Source organism: Miscanthus floridulus, chromosome 8, assembly GCF_019320115.1.
Source record: "Miscanthus floridulus cultivar M001 chromosome 8, ASM1932011v1, whole genome shotgun sequence".
NCBI lineage: Eukaryota > Viridiplantae > Streptophyta > Magnoliopsida > Poales > Poaceae > Miscanthus > Miscanthus floridulus.
Genome location: NC_089587.1, coordinates 110089619 through 110104315, shown reverse-complemented (window position 1 = coordinate 110104315; position 14697 = coordinate 110089619). Strand labels below are relative to the sequence as shown.

General features: G+C 49.7%; 2 protein-coding genes across 7 annotated transcripts; both read right to left on the bottom strand.

The window, feature by feature from the left end:
- Positions 1–133: 133 nt before the first annotated feature.
- Positions 134–11134, bottom strand: LOC136477149 (protein ecdysoneless homolog). Its single transcript, XM_066475205.1, has 5 exons — positions 9773–11134; positions 9111–9443; positions 2789–2928; positions 1785–1945; positions 134–722 (listed from the first exon to the last, which is right to left on the bottom strand). Exons 1-5 carry the CDS (start codon positions 10924–10926, stop codon positions 549–551), a joined length of 1962 nt encoding a protein of 653 aa, XP_066331302.1. The 5' UTR covers positions 10927–11134; the 3' UTR covers positions 134–548.
- Positions 11135–11271: 137 nt separating this feature from the next.
- Positions 11272–14424, bottom strand: LOC136473243 (CSC1-like protein At3g21620). Of its 6 annotated transcripts, XR_010762546.1 has the most exons (5): positions 13790–14424; positions 12856–13110; positions 11937–11982; positions 11827–11860; positions 11272–11597 (listed from the first exon to the last, which is right to left on the bottom strand). XR_010762546.1 is itself a non-coding variant. In XM_066470923.1 (4 exons), the coding sequence occupies exons 1-3, from the start codon at positions 13831–13833 to the stop codon at positions 11973–11975; spliced, it is 309 nt and encodes a 102-aa protein (XP_066327020.1). In that variant the 5' UTR covers positions 13834–14424; the 3' UTR covers positions 11666–11860; positions 11937–11972. The 6 variants fall into 6 exon arrangements, 3 of the variants coding, with proteins under 3 accessions (XP_066327020.1, XP_066327021.1, XP_066327019.1); XR_010762547.1 differs by lacking the exon at positions 11272–11597 and having other exon boundaries at positions 11666–11860; positions 11937–12039; XM_066470923.1 differs by lacking the exon at positions 11272–11597 and having other exon boundaries at positions 11666–11860.
- Positions 14425–14697: the final 273 nt, after the last annotated feature.

Genomic DNA, 14697 nt, shown 5'->3' with positions numbered 1-14697 from the left:
TCGTCAGATCTCAATAATTCACCGCCGCACCCAATCTTGCATAGCCAGCACAGCTACGCCGATCATATAAAAAACAGCAATACATCTACGGTACATTGATAGCCGATGTAGATTGATGGTCCATACTTGCCAAAAACAAATACTTGCTGCTCCATTTCTCAGGTTTTTTTTTACAGGTATGATATTCAGGTTGAGAGTTAAGACATATGGGGCAGTTTGGTTTCTAGCCACAAATTGCCACAACTAACCTTAGACAAGTGTGTCAAAATGTGGCTAGAAATTTTAGAGCCACCATTTGTTATGCCTAGGAGAATCTTGCCACACTTTTTTACTCATATGGAGCCCAAAATATTTCCTGTGTAAGTTTAATTGCCAACCAAACATTTGCCAATTGGATCAAATTTGGCTAAAGTGAAGTGTGGCAAAGTGTGGCTAGCAACCCCCTGTACTATCACAACAAATTAACACCCAGATATGGAAGATAAGTTTCTCCTATATATCCCAACAACTTCCCAAGATCTCACGTGTACACTAGTGGAATACAAAAATCACGACTTTTTAGCATCTGGAGGGACCTCTACGCCCATGAGTCCTAGCAGATTGGAAGCCGGACCGGGAAGACCTTGTTGCGAAGAGTAGGAGTTAAGAATGCTCTCGACAAGGTTCAGATCTACATCAACTGGAGTCATCTCTGCATCAGTAGCTGCATCATCTGATGGACCCTGCAATGCAAAATATACCACACATTGCTTTGGGTAAGTAAAACTGAACAGCAGCAAATGCCTGGTTTCTAATCTAATATAGGCAGAAGCCGAAATCTGCAATTTGATTTGGTAAATGCAGTTTTAACTGAACATGAGTGAAGTTGGATATACATTATAGACTTGACTGATTATGCAAATGATAGACAACTAGAAGACCAGCAAATTGATTTGAATTAACGAAACGAGTATGCAGGCAGATACCACAGAAATGAAGAGAAGATTACGGCATTCATCTCTTCTTTTTAGTACATTTATAGGGAGGGATGCTAATTGATAAATCTCATCAACTTAAACATTGGTTAACCACGTTTAATTAGTCAACCTAACTATGCATGTTAGTAGCAGATCTACAACAATTACAGCATCCTTAGAGAAACTTAAAACAAAAAAACTGGACCTGCGAGGGTGTGACCACCCCCAGGCATTGCATTAAGAAGAAGACATTCTCACGCAGGCCCAGAAAACCCCCGAACCCCTGCCCCAACCTTACACAGCGGCACCGTCGCCCTGTGAGAACGGGCCGGTCCTTAGACCTGTGCTTTGGCGTGGGACAGACGAGGGGATTTTTTTAACCCCAGCCTGAAATTTGCTCCCACGGGGAGTCGAACCTAGGACCTGAGGAGTGCCGCCGGGACGCTCTAATCAGTTGGACTAGAGGCCCTTTGGCAGAAACTTAAAACATGGCATGCAACCTTGAAAGGTAACATCATAGCAATTATAATAACACAAAAGTGGCTTAAAACCTGCAATTATAGTAACCGGAAGATAGTTAAGAGTTCAGAGAAGTTCTTGTGGTGATTTAAAACCAAATGAGCACATAATGTAACTCTATCCTCATTAAACCTTCATATGAAAAAAAACCTTGCATTTACAAAAGAGCATCATGACTTTTAAGAAACAATTTCGAATATAGACAAATATACATCATATCAAGCATTTGGTTCAGAGAGTGTCCTATCTATCCTACACATAAAAAAATGAAAAAAAAAAGCATGTAACATCTCAAATACACAAGGCTACCTCATTGTTAGTTTCCGGTCGTGGTGCACGAGCAAAGCTTTTCTCAAGAGTGGTACTGCTTAGCTCTTTATTTAAAGCATCTGAATATGACTCCATAAAAGAATCATCCACATCCTTGTCACCTAATTCTTCAGCAAAATCATTGTCTTCATCAGAATCATCTGCATCACCACAAACATTCTTAGTATTTTAAAATTCATAGCAAAAAATAGGATTCAACGTTTCAGCTATCATAGTCATAAAAAAAACATTTCAGCTATCACCAAAGTAGAAGAACGAAGCAATAAAGTTTGTGGGATACATGCTGAGGAACTGAAAGAACTAGTGACCTATGAGCAGCAGTTCTTCAAAGAATCAAAGTAGTACCATAACTTTGGCACAGATTCACGTGGTTTCAGTTTCTCCGACATCGAACTGTTCATACACTGTAGCTACGCTGTCCATTGAGATGTTTTTTCTCTCTCCTCCCTCAAAACAGCTAGAAGCCGGCTCATGGAAGCCGTTTGTACAGTGACAAAAAGTGGAGAAGTCAAAGCCCCCACAAGCTGTGCCAAAGAGGCCATAGGGTTTCAACAACCCCAAAAATATCTTAGGATACTTTACTGCCCGTCCACTATTAACTAACTGCCAGTCTTGTTTGTTCAGTTACTCCATTTAAGTATCGAAATCAAGGTAACACTTTAATCATCCAGTTCAATGAAAAAAATGATCAACTAAATAATTAGTTTGCAAAGCTCTCAAATCAAGGTAATCCCAATTCACAGAAGTAAAGCAAAATACCATTGATTATATTACCACACTTGGTGGTTTGTGCTCTCAGTAGTATTCCTTAAATCATAGAGTATGCAATATTGCAAACAAGAATATTAAATGTGGAAGAAAGTTGGAAAAATTGTTCACCGCATAGGACTATGATTCAACAGTGATAATTGACCATGTGACATAGATAAAGAAAGTAAGAGCAGGGAAACACTCATGAATAACTTGAAGAAAGAAAGAGATACCAAAGTCCATGTCGGACGATGAGGATTTTCTATCAAATCCATCATCACTGCCAGCTTGCTCTTGTGAACCTCCACCTAAAACCGATTCCATGGCCTTGAAGAATTGGTTGACATCTAGGTCCACTGATTCCATCTCTCTCCTACATGAAGAAAAGGGAATTGATGAATACCAAAAGGACCTATCTAGTAGCACAAGTGCTCAGTTAAATAGTTATAAAAGGAAAAGGTCAAATTTTATTGCACTGAACCTTATTGGTAACACATGCGTTAGCAAAATAATCTAGCTGTTGGCTGCCAGAGGGCAGCTTGGCCAACAGGCCGCTTGGATTGTATTGCAAAAATGACTTAGGGATACAAAGATGCTAACCACTGCATATATAGGCAAGTGGTGTACCTACTTCTTAGCATATTCTAACTGCATAAAGCAGATGCTATGATTCCTACTTGGTTGCCAAGGCACCATGATCAACTTGGTTGCCAAGGAAACACATTACAGAGAATAGTAAATATCTTATAGCAGGTAACATGAAAAACAAGAACACTAGGCTAACTACTGACAATTCTCCCCTTTAGCCTTGTGGTCCTTGGAAGTGATATGCTTGAGCCCAATTCTTCCCCTCATCTCTTCAAATTTTGATCTTCCAAGAGACTTGGTTAGAATGTCAGCCAGCTGATTAGTGGTGGATATGTGATCAGCCTTGATACTTCCATCTTCCAAGCAGTTTCTAATGAAATGGTACTTGATTCTGATGTGTTTACTGCGCTCATGAAAGACTGGATTCTTGGCTAGAGCAAGTGCAGACTTACTGTCAACCTTCAGTTCAACCACTTCCACATTCCTTCCAAGGAGGTCTGCTAGCAACCTGGATAGCCAAATAGCTTGTTTTGCAGCTGTGGTAGTGGCAATGTACTCAGCTTCACAACTAGATAGAGCTACCACCTTCTGCTTCACAGACTGCCAGCATACAAGATTGCTTCCCAGGAAGAACAGAGTGCCACTAGTGCTTTTGCTGGTGTCAATGTCCCCAGCCAAGTCACTGTCGCAGTATCCAACAAACCTTGCTCTCCCTGGAGCTTTAGTGTAGTGAAGTCCGAATTCCAGAGTACCAGCCACATATCTCAGGATGCGCTTGATGGCAGCTTGGTGCTCTGCTGTTGGTCTTTCCATGAACCGACTGACAAAGCCAACTGAGAAGGCTAAGTCAGGTCTTGTGTGGACCAAGTATCGCAGGCTGCCCACCAATCTTCTGTATTGGGTAGGATCAACTTCTTCAGCCGTGCTCTGCCTGCTCAACCTCAGCCGTTCCTCCATTGGTGTATGGGCAGGGTTGCAGGCATCCATGCCTCCTAGCTCAAGGATCCTCTTGGCATAATGGGTCTGCCTCAGAGTGATCCCAGCTGAATCTTGATGTACTTCGACTCCCAGGTAGAAAGACAGAAGGCCGAGGTCGCTCATGTCGAAGACCTTCTTCATCTGAGCCTTGAAACCTTCTATGGCTTGAGTGCTGGCACCGGTGATGATCAAATCATCAACATAGACACCGATCAGCAGCAGCTCCTCCCCTGTTCCTCGCCTGTACATCGCAGCTTCATGGTCGCTTTGCTGGAAACCCATCTCCTTGAGGGTGGCATCCAGCTTGGCGTTCCAAGCTCGAGGAGCCTGCCGCAGGCCATACAGAGCCTTGCGCAGACGGTACACCATCTTCTCCTTCCCGGCGACGGTGAAGCCAGACGGCTGCTTCACATACACCTCCTCCTTGAGGTCGCCGTTGAGGAAAGCAGATTTGACGTCCATGTGGTGGACGCGCCATCCTTCTTGGGCTGCCAGCGCGAGGAGAACTCGGACGGATTCCATGCGCGCCACGGGAGCAAACGCGTCGTCGAAGTCGATCCCTTCCTGCTGGACGAAGCCCCGCGCCACCAAACGCGCCTTGTACTTGGTCACCGCGCCCCGCTCGTCCTTCTTGAGCTTGTAGACCCACTTCAGAGTGATGGGCCGATGACCGGGAGGAAGCTCCACAAGTTCCCAAGTGCAGTTCTGCTCAACTGCCTTGATCTCCTGCTCCATGGCGGCCTGCCAGGCAGGATCGCCTTCAGCCTCCGTGAAGTTGGCTGGCTCGCCGGCGTGCGTGAGATGAAGCTCGGCGAAGAGACGTGAAGCCGGCAGCGGTGTGGGTGCGTCCCCGATGATGTTGGGCATGGTACGGTACCGCAGCTGCTCGCCACCGTAGGAGGCATCAAGGCGATCGTCGTCGTCCTCGAGCGGTGACGCGAACTCAACTGGGTCCGCCTGCTCTGTTTCTGCTGCTGGTGAAGCAGAGGAAGCTGGTGAAGTAGAGGAAGCTTGTGGATCATGCTCCCCTGGAGCTGGTGACGGCGTGTGCGGCGGGGCTCCGTCTGTGTCGACTCCCCAGAACTCGATGTCGAAGTCACTGGAGGCGGAAGCAGACGTCCCGGCGGCCGAATTGGACCAATCCCAGCCGCGCCCTTCATCAAACACCACGTCGCGGCTCACCTTCACGCGTCCCGTCACCGGATCGAGGACCCGATAGGCCTTGGCGCCCTCGGCGTAGCCGATGAAGACCCCAGCCTTGCCGCGGTCGTCGAGCTTGCGCAGGTGTCCGAGCTCCCTTGTGTAGGCGACGCAGCCGAATGTACGCAGGTAGCTCACCGCCGGCGCTCGTCCATGCCAGGCTTCATGGGGGGTCTTGCCTTGCAAGCTTCTTGTTGGCGCGCGGTTGAGCAGATGCACCGCCGTCATTACCGCCTCCCCCCAGAATTTGGCCGGCATGGACCTCTGCTTCAGAAGCGCGCGCGCGGTCGCCACGACCGTCTGATTGCGCCGTTCCACAACACCGTTTTGCTGCGGTGAGTGTGGTGCAGAGTAGTGCCGCTTGACTCCTTCGGCGGCGAAGTACTGCGCTAGCTCGCCGACGGTGAACTCTCCTCCATTGTCGGTCCGCAGTACCTTGAGCTCACGGCCGGTCTCCTTCTCTGCTTCGGCCTTCACCCGCTTCACGGCATCCGCAGCAGCATCCTTGGTCGGCAGAAGCACCGCCCACATGAAGCGGGTGGCGTCGTCCACCATCAGCAAGAAGTAGCGGCGCCCTCCTGGCGTCGCCGGCGTCACCGGCCCACATAGGTCGCCGTGGACGAGGTCCAAGGGCGCCTGCGCGCGGTACTGCGCCTGCTGCGGAAATGGCTTGCGGCGGAGCTTGGTAGTGACGCAGGTGTCGCAGACTTGCTCCGCATGCTTGATCACCGGCATCCCCCTCACCATCTCCTTCTTGCCGAGCTGGTGCAGTGCCTCGAAGCTGAGATGCCCGTAGCGCTCATGCCACCTCCATGACTCGTCCTCTTTCGTGGCGGCAAGACATACCGGCCGCGCGGCCTCCAAGTGCAGGACGTACAACCGACTGGGCCCGCGATGTACCTTGGCGAGAAGACGACTACGCCGGTCCCAGATGCGGAGCACTCCATGATCAATCTCCACCCTGGAGCCTCCTTCGTCGAGCTGCCCCAAACTCATGATCGAGTTCCGGAGCGCTGGGATGTAGAAGACGCCGTGGAGGACGCGCTGATCTCCGTTTTTGGCCTGGAAGACGATGGAGCCGGTCCCCTTGATTTCCACTCGAGACGAGTCGCCGAACCGCACCGTGCCGCGCGCCGTGGTGTCGAGCTCGGCGAAGAGCTCCCGGCGGCCGGTCATGTGATGCGTGGCCCCGCTGTCGAGGTACCATCCGTCGAGCGCCTCCTCGTTGGCGCTGGTGTTGAGGAAGACTCGCGCGCGCGGCTCGTTGATGTCGAGGGAGACCGTGGCCTTGGAGCAGACGGCTTCGTCCTTCTCGTCAAGCTTGAGGAAGCCGTGGGCGAAAAACAGAGCACCATCATCGTCCTCTGCTTCTGCGACGTGAGCAGCTCCGCCACGCCCTCCACCGCGCCTTCCTCCTCGATCACCTCCAACACGGTAGCCTCCTCCGCGTTGGTTGCCACCGCCACCACCGCGGTCACCACCACCACGGCGCGGCTGGCGGCAGTCGCGCGCCCAGTGGCCGCGATCACCACAGTTGAGGCAGGTGTCGTCGTTTACCCCGCGATCGTCGCCACCGCGATTTCCCTTCCCGCGCTGCTTCTTGCCGCCGCGTGGACGACGTCGTGGTTCCTTGCCCGACGCGGAAACGGCAGCCTCCTCCTTCTCCTTGGCACGCCACTGCTCCCTTGTCAGCAGCAGTCCACCGATGGCGGCCGGTTCCGCGTCCAACGCCTCCATGTCGTCCACCGTCTTCAAGCGTCCAGACACCTCCTCGATGGTGAGGTCCTGGAAGTCCAGAAGCGTCTCGATGGCGATCCGGAGCTGAGCGTACTTTGGCGGCACGGCGCGCAGGAGTCTCTCCACCGCGCGCTCTTCATCGATGTCGTTGTCGCCGTGGAGAAGAAGCTGCTGCTTCAGGGCCATCAAGCGAAGGGTGAAGTCCTCGATCTGCTCTCCTGGACGAAAGGCGAGCTTCTCCCAGTCGCTGCGGAGTCGCTGGAGCGTGGCGCGGCGCACTCGATCGACTCCGATTCGCGCGGCGGCGATGGAGTCCCAGGCCTCCTTGGCCGATCCCTTCTCGGACAGCGGCATCTGCATCTCCTGTGGCACGGCGGCGATGATCGCCTCCACCGTGCGCCTGTCCTCATGGTATGGCAGGTCCTGGTACTCGATCGCATCCCAGAGTTGCCGCGCCTGGAGCTTCAGCTTCATGATCGAGGCCCACTCATGGTAATTTGTCTTGTTGAGCATCGGCCAGGTGGAACTTGCGCCAGAGTCCTTGTACACGGTCTGGATCACCGGCGAGCGGCCCCTGGCCCGTCCGCGGCGGCGATCCTGATCCCGATCGGGCGACCGCGTCTGCCTGCGCTCGCGCTCCGGACTCCTCCGCGGAAACGGGCGGCGATCACGCGGCGGATCCTCCTCCACCAACTCTCGACGCAGAGCCGCGGCCGTGGCGGCTGCGTTCCGAGCTGCTGCTGCTGCGGCCTCCGCGGCCTGCTGCGCCTGCGCGGCTGCGGCCTCTGCCGCGGCCAGACGCTGCGCCCGGTGCTCGGCGGCGGCGGCTGCTGCTGCTGCTCTCTCTGCGGAGGTGGCCATGCTCTTCCCTATCTCTCAACCGGCTCTAGATACCAATTGTTGGCTGCCAGAGGGCAGCTTGGCCAACAGGCCGCTTGGATTGTATTGCAAAAATGACTTAGGGATACAAAGATGCTAACCACTGCATATATAGGCAAGTGGTGTACCTACTTCTTAGCATATTCTAACTGCATAAAGCAGATGCTATGATTCCTACTTGGTTGCCAAGGCACCATGATCAACTTGGTTGCCAAGGAAACACATTACAGAGAATAGTAAATATCTTATAGCAGGTAACATGAAAAACAAGAACACTAGGCTAACTACTGACACTAGCCACCTTTTCTATATCACAGAATGCTCAAGTATTCGAAACTTGGGATTGTCCTATTCGATCCCAACTTGTAACTAGTAGTAAGGCTACAACCGTTGTGACTTGGGGATTAAATGCATCCAGATCTAGGGCAACAAGCATAATCCTATAACTAACACTACTCTGAGCATTCAATACCACTTTATGTGGATAATTGTGAGTTCAAGGCACATCCTAAGTTATCCTCAAGTGATAAGACTGCCGCTCCATGCTTATCGCTGTCCTCTTAAATGTCACTGTAGGTTGGTCTGAAAAGATGGAGTACAAGAAGAAATGTCTCCAACACAGACACAAGAATATAAGAAGGCACCTACTAGGTGAAGAAATCAAGAATACATAGTAAAACTATGGATAATTTATTCATGACAGATAAACATATAGAATTTAAAACTCAAATAATTGTAATAAAATGTCTGTTGGCGTTATTTGTTCTCCAGTCAGATTAAAAGTTTTTCTAGAGCTGTTCTACTTTTAATCTTCTATGTGCTTAAGTGTTACCAGACATAACAGACATTTCAGTAATTGTAAAGGAAATGAGATTCCATTTTAGTGTATCTTGGTTCAAATTTGCAAAAAAAAATCACTACGCTACAGATGCCTGGCACAGGTACACCGCATTTACCAGTTCTCCTTTCAGTTGCTAGTTTGGATATGAAACTCTTTCAGTTGCTAGTTTGGATATGAAACTATCTTAATTAAAATAAGACAGATTACAGGCTTAAGCAACAATCGGAGAAACAAAACTAAATTAATGAAGAATATAAGTTCGATCAGTGATGATATTAATCAAAACGGAAAAAATGTGCTACAGAAATAAGAAACAAGTCTAGATGCAAAACCTGTCTGCAGGAATCTCGGCTCCCTCAAAGCTGGACATTTTGCGAATGAACTCTTGCATGGACTCTGTAATCTCTCCAAGCTTAAACTCGTCTGTCTGGGATTTCGAACTGCTAGAGACACTTTGCTTTTGACTACTTCTTTGCTTCTTCGCAGCTTCATACTCTTCCAGTTCCTTCTGCCTTTCACGGAGTTCCGCATTTAACTCGTCATCCCCACCATGCAACCAAGAGTCATCATCACTAGGAGGAAGATCAGTGCCTTTAAATTCATCAGCCGAGTACGGCATTGATAGGATTTCATCAATTCGCCGCACTGGTTCACTCAGTATCTCCCTGTGACATATTGCAAGTGTTAAAACACTGAGGCATTTGCATTAATCAAGTTCAAAAGAAATCATCTGTATAGTAAAGAAATCCAGGTAGCCTCCATGATTATTGAAATGACACTCACTACTTTGTACAATCTTATATTGAATAGAGATAATGGCTACAATGTTCTTCAAAAAGAATAAATAATGTATCAAACCATGTATAGTTTTTAAAGGGTAGTGAACTAGAAATTAAACAGTTTATGCATGGGATGGTTGCACAATAACATTCTTTGGCATAGCAACGAAACAGATAGGTAAATCCACATGGCTAGAAAGAGTGACTTGAAGCACCTTGTTCGGGAATACAAATTAGAGCTCTTGTAATATTGCATTGCATCCTCCATGACCCTCTTATACTCCATTGACCCAGGAAGCAGCCCCTCAAAGCACCCAGTTGCCTCCAAGCTCTTCCTGTAAACCTCCCACGTGCTCCCTTTACCTTCCTCACCCTGGCGTCTTCTCTCCTGGTACATCATCTCGAACCCGCAGGCAATCTTCATCCCCAGCTCTGCCTCCATCCATTTCTCAGGCCCCTCCTCCCTCCTAGGCATCGGGTACCCCCTGGGAGCCTGAAAGTTCTGCTGCACAAGCTGTGCGTACATTGCCCGCGTCATGCGTACCGTGGTTCTCACCATCTCAACCCCCTCCCCACCAGGCCCTTTGAGGAATTTGTCCATCCTCGCCGCATGCTTCATGGTGTCTATGTCCCGGTCGTAGAAACCCTCGACGGCACGCGCGATCAGGCATGGCTCCTCCTTGAGCACCTTTGCCACGGGCGCCGGGACGATAACGCGTGCCGTGTGTAGGTTCTCCGCCGCCCTCTCGGGCAGCCCAGCGATGCGGCGCTGTATGGCCGCCTGGATGGCGTCGGCGGCGCGGGTATCGATGGAGTCGTCGTAGACGGCGGCAAGCGCGGCTTCCAGCGACGGCGTCTCGGGGAAGAGGGAGGGCGGCAGGATGTGGAGCTCTCCGCGGAAGATGAAGACGCGATTGGGGGCGGATTCCGGGTCGAGCCACCGCGGGAGTGCGAAGGCGGCCTCGATGAGGAGGAACTCCCCGTCGGAGTCCCAGGCGCGGGCCGCGACGTCGGGGAAGGCGCTGGTGAGCGCGAAGAGGAGGGAGACGGCGAGCCACTCGTCGGGGAGGGAGTCGCCGAAACGGAGCGCGCCGTGGAGGTGGGGCACGGGCGGCGAGGCGCAGAGCGCGCAGGGGGCGGCCGGGTCCGCCGGGAGGGAGAGAGTGAAGGGGTCGCGGTGGAAGAGGTGGGAGGAGAGGAAGGGGGCGAGGTGCGAGAGGAGGGAGAGGTGGAGGGACTGGAGCGAGGCGTGGAGCGCGGGCGCGGGGAGGCCGCTGGGGAGTGGTAGCGGGTAGACGGCGTAGAAGAGGCTGTCGTCCGGCGGGCGGCGGGACGGGAACGGGAACGGGTTGGAGGCGGTGGCCGCCATGGAGACGAGTCTAGGCTGGGTGAGAGAACGAAGACGGGAGCGGCGCGGAGTTTGGGTCCGGGCACGGGGGTTTGGGGATTTTGCAATTTGGTAGGGGACAGATGGGTTCGGTGCTCGGAGCCTCGCACGACGCCATGGCGGTGCGGGAAGGTGCTGGACGTCCCGTACAGGCACTCTAGATGGGCTGTGTCGTCACGAAGAGGCTGGGGAAAGCCAAAATTTTGGAACAGCTTTCGTCTCACACTTAGTATAGTGCTCATACTAACGTCACGGCGTCATTTTAAGGATACACATTAAAACTTGGATTGTAAATATACACATTAATAAAAAAGTCAGGCTTGGCACTGTTGATGAAACTTGAAATTTATATATACATTAATCCAAAATTTATATATACACACATTATAATCAAATGAACAGCTCTATGCTTCCGCCGATTCTAAATCTAATAGTGAGGATGTTACTGCACACCTTGCCGCTGTTGATGAAACTTGATGACAACCTTGCAGTGAAGACTACCTCAAGTTGCTCAGCAGCAGAACAGCCTCCACTTTCAGTAAAAGTACAAAACAATGCATCTGTGGTGCTGACCATAGCGAGCATTCCTATATTTGGCAAACGCTACGGCAAACCATGTTGACATCTTAAAAGAATGCAGCATGCCATAGTTCCTAAAATATTTCCAAAAACAGCGCACAAATTTCAATAGTGATACGATTAAGATCCAATGCACCAGGTATTTGTCCACATAATGGATGAGTAATCTGCCACTTTCCATATCTTGAATTCTACAGTGTATACGTGTCAGCTCTTATATAGTATATGGAAAGTGAAAAAGTAGTTTCTAGCTGTTATAGAATTGCTGAACCATACACAGAGAAAAAAAATTTGCCTCATTACCAGGCATGTTGCTCCTGATCCATGTCCTCAACAGCTGAAAATAGTGAGCCGCCATTAAAAAAAAAGACGGCGACGACGACAACCAAGCATGTTGCTGCAAGCTATACAACCTCGAATGTGATCCTCTCAGTGCTGCCTCCACCGATTCATATGTCCCTGAAAACGTGTGGATTTTTAACCTTGGGCATGATTGTCCCACCCACTTGGCATCACCTATAGGTGTGACAAAATGGAAATCTCTAGTAACATCCCACAATTGAGGCATGGACTATCTAGCACACATGAGAATCCCAAATCACCGCTTCTCCACTACCAGGAAGGAGCTAATGAAACAAAGTGACTACCAGAACTACATGTGCTCTCATATTGCTGATTGTAGAAATTTATTATTTAATTCTAGTACATTGCCCATGCTAACGCTACGGCGATATCTATTTTGTTGTTGCCCTCAGGTTTAGACCAGGCTTCAACAATCTCAAACATCAGCACACAATTCCTCATTTTTTTTATGGTCCAACAGATATAAAATGCCCCAAACCGAACTAACCAAAAATTGTGAAAATTCTTAACATATTTGGATAGGAGATACCATGAACAACAGAATATAAAAGACAGTTCTCAAATTCAACTTAGTAATTTGTTATCCAATATATGTCCCAAAAGAGCTCAAGGATATTTGCATTTCTATGCAGAAAAAAAGTTCTCAAATTAAATTTAGCAATTTGATACAGAACATCCTAGTTTTCAATGCCACCACTAATCACAAACCATATGCATATCTCAAATTAATGTATAGAATACAAACACCATTCAAACAATTCCTCCCAAATATAATCGTTGTTCCCACAAGGACACGAGGTATTTGAAGAATATTTGCATTTCTGTTCATACAAAAAACTTTTCTAATTTGGTTTGGCAACTGCTTATCCATAAGATATCCTAGACTCGTACGGAAACAATTATTTGTAAGTAAATAATAGACAATATAAAGGAGATAATAATACAACTTCAATGGAACTTCTTAGTTACCTTTGCTTCACTGATTGCAGCCTCTGATGTTCTGTACCTGGTGGCGGAAGACAACATATGCGGAAGTCAATGCAGATGCTGCCAGTATCCATTGCCTCTTCTCTGCCCTTTTCAATTTTGACCAGGAAAAAGTTCTTCAGATGGAAGAATATCACCTCAATATCACCAGCTATCCCAGTCCAACCATCAACCATTACATATGTTACGAAAAAAATTTCCTTCATCGGGATGGAGTCACCAATGATCCTTGGTATGCTGCAGAAATAAGCAAAAATAGACACTCCGGAAATCAAACTGCCATTCATAATTTCATTGAGAGAATGCAAGGAATAGATTATCAGAAACATATAATGTCGTGCTATGATATATTTCCGAATTTTCTCGATGTCTGATTTGCAATAGTCAATAGCATCCACCTTGGAACCAAAACATCCAAGAAAGGCAGCCTGCAACAAAGCTCAGTTAAAGCACAAGGAATTAATACTAAATATACTAATACAGTATTCCAGTTTACAGATGCGCAAACCAAAAACTACATCAAAGAACAGCATAGCTTAGCTATATAATTATTGTTGCCTATTCTTGCCTCTCTAATGGATCCGGTCATATTTTATCGGTAATAATCAAGCGAGTTTTGCATCTTCTTCTTCTTTTCAACCAGATCAGCGAGTTTATTTGCGTTGTAAACCACCTAAATAGCAACAAGGAAGATTTAATGTTAAATCCGAGAAGAGTCTACTACTACTCTGGGACGAAAAGAAGATGCGTGAATCAAAACCGATGTGTCAGATTGGTTCTATGCAAGAGTAGCGAACAAATCCAGTTGGTACTATCCGGATGGATTGGAAACTGTAAGTACATAGAAGGAAAAAAAAGTTTGGGTGTAGGCTTGGATTTGGTCTCGAGCGATCGATGGGAGATGGGGAGAGCTTACCGGTGAGTTGGGATGGATCTCCGCTCGGCGTCAAGGGGTGCCATCGTTGGACGAGTTGGGATGGATTTGAGCGCTCGGCGAGGTTCCAGGGGTTGCGACAAGGCCGGCGGCCTGGCGGCAATGGTCTCCCCCACGCAAATCAAAACAGACGGCGAGCGTCGCGAGCCGAGGGGGCGGAGCACCAGGGTCGCCGCCCAGCCTGATATCTGCGACCTTCTCCTCGCTCACCCCTCCACCGTGATGCGTGGGGACGGAGCACCGGGGTCGCCGCTTGGCGGCGATACGCGCGGGAGCGGGGCAACAAGACCGCCTCCTAGCGGCGAGTGCAACCGCGTGCTCGAGCAGAGGTGAGGCGGCCAGGCAGGGCGGCGGGGCACCGAGTCTGCTCCCGGCGTCCAGCGCGAGCGGGGCGAGGACCTGGATCGAGCAGCCGCCGTCCGCCCACCTCCACGTGCGCGCCTGGGGAGGCGCGCCCCTAGCCAGGCCAACAGCAGCCGCGACGAGCATGACTCCGGGCAGCCTGGCGAGGGCCGCCGCGCGGCCTAGAGAAGGGCGGCGAGCGGCACCGGCGGGTGGCGGGGAACCCTAGCCACGGCACACGAAGAGTCGCGAATAGCCGGACTAACAGGGGAGAGGTGAGGGGACGATGTTTAAGTTTTTTTTTGGAAAAGAAGACAGCCGAGGATTTGAACCGGCCGTGGCTGTGAGGCGCGGGCCTGGGCGCCGGCGTGGGAGGTGCGAGGGATGAGGAGGTTGACACACTCAATCTGGACCATTGGATGTGGGTGAGGAAGGAGAGAGAAGAAATTAGAAGTAATCTGGACAGTCCGTTTTAAAGATGATGTTTTTCTGGGTATAATTTTGTGGGTGGATGGATTGGGGGCATCTCAGCAGGGGACGTTTTTTTG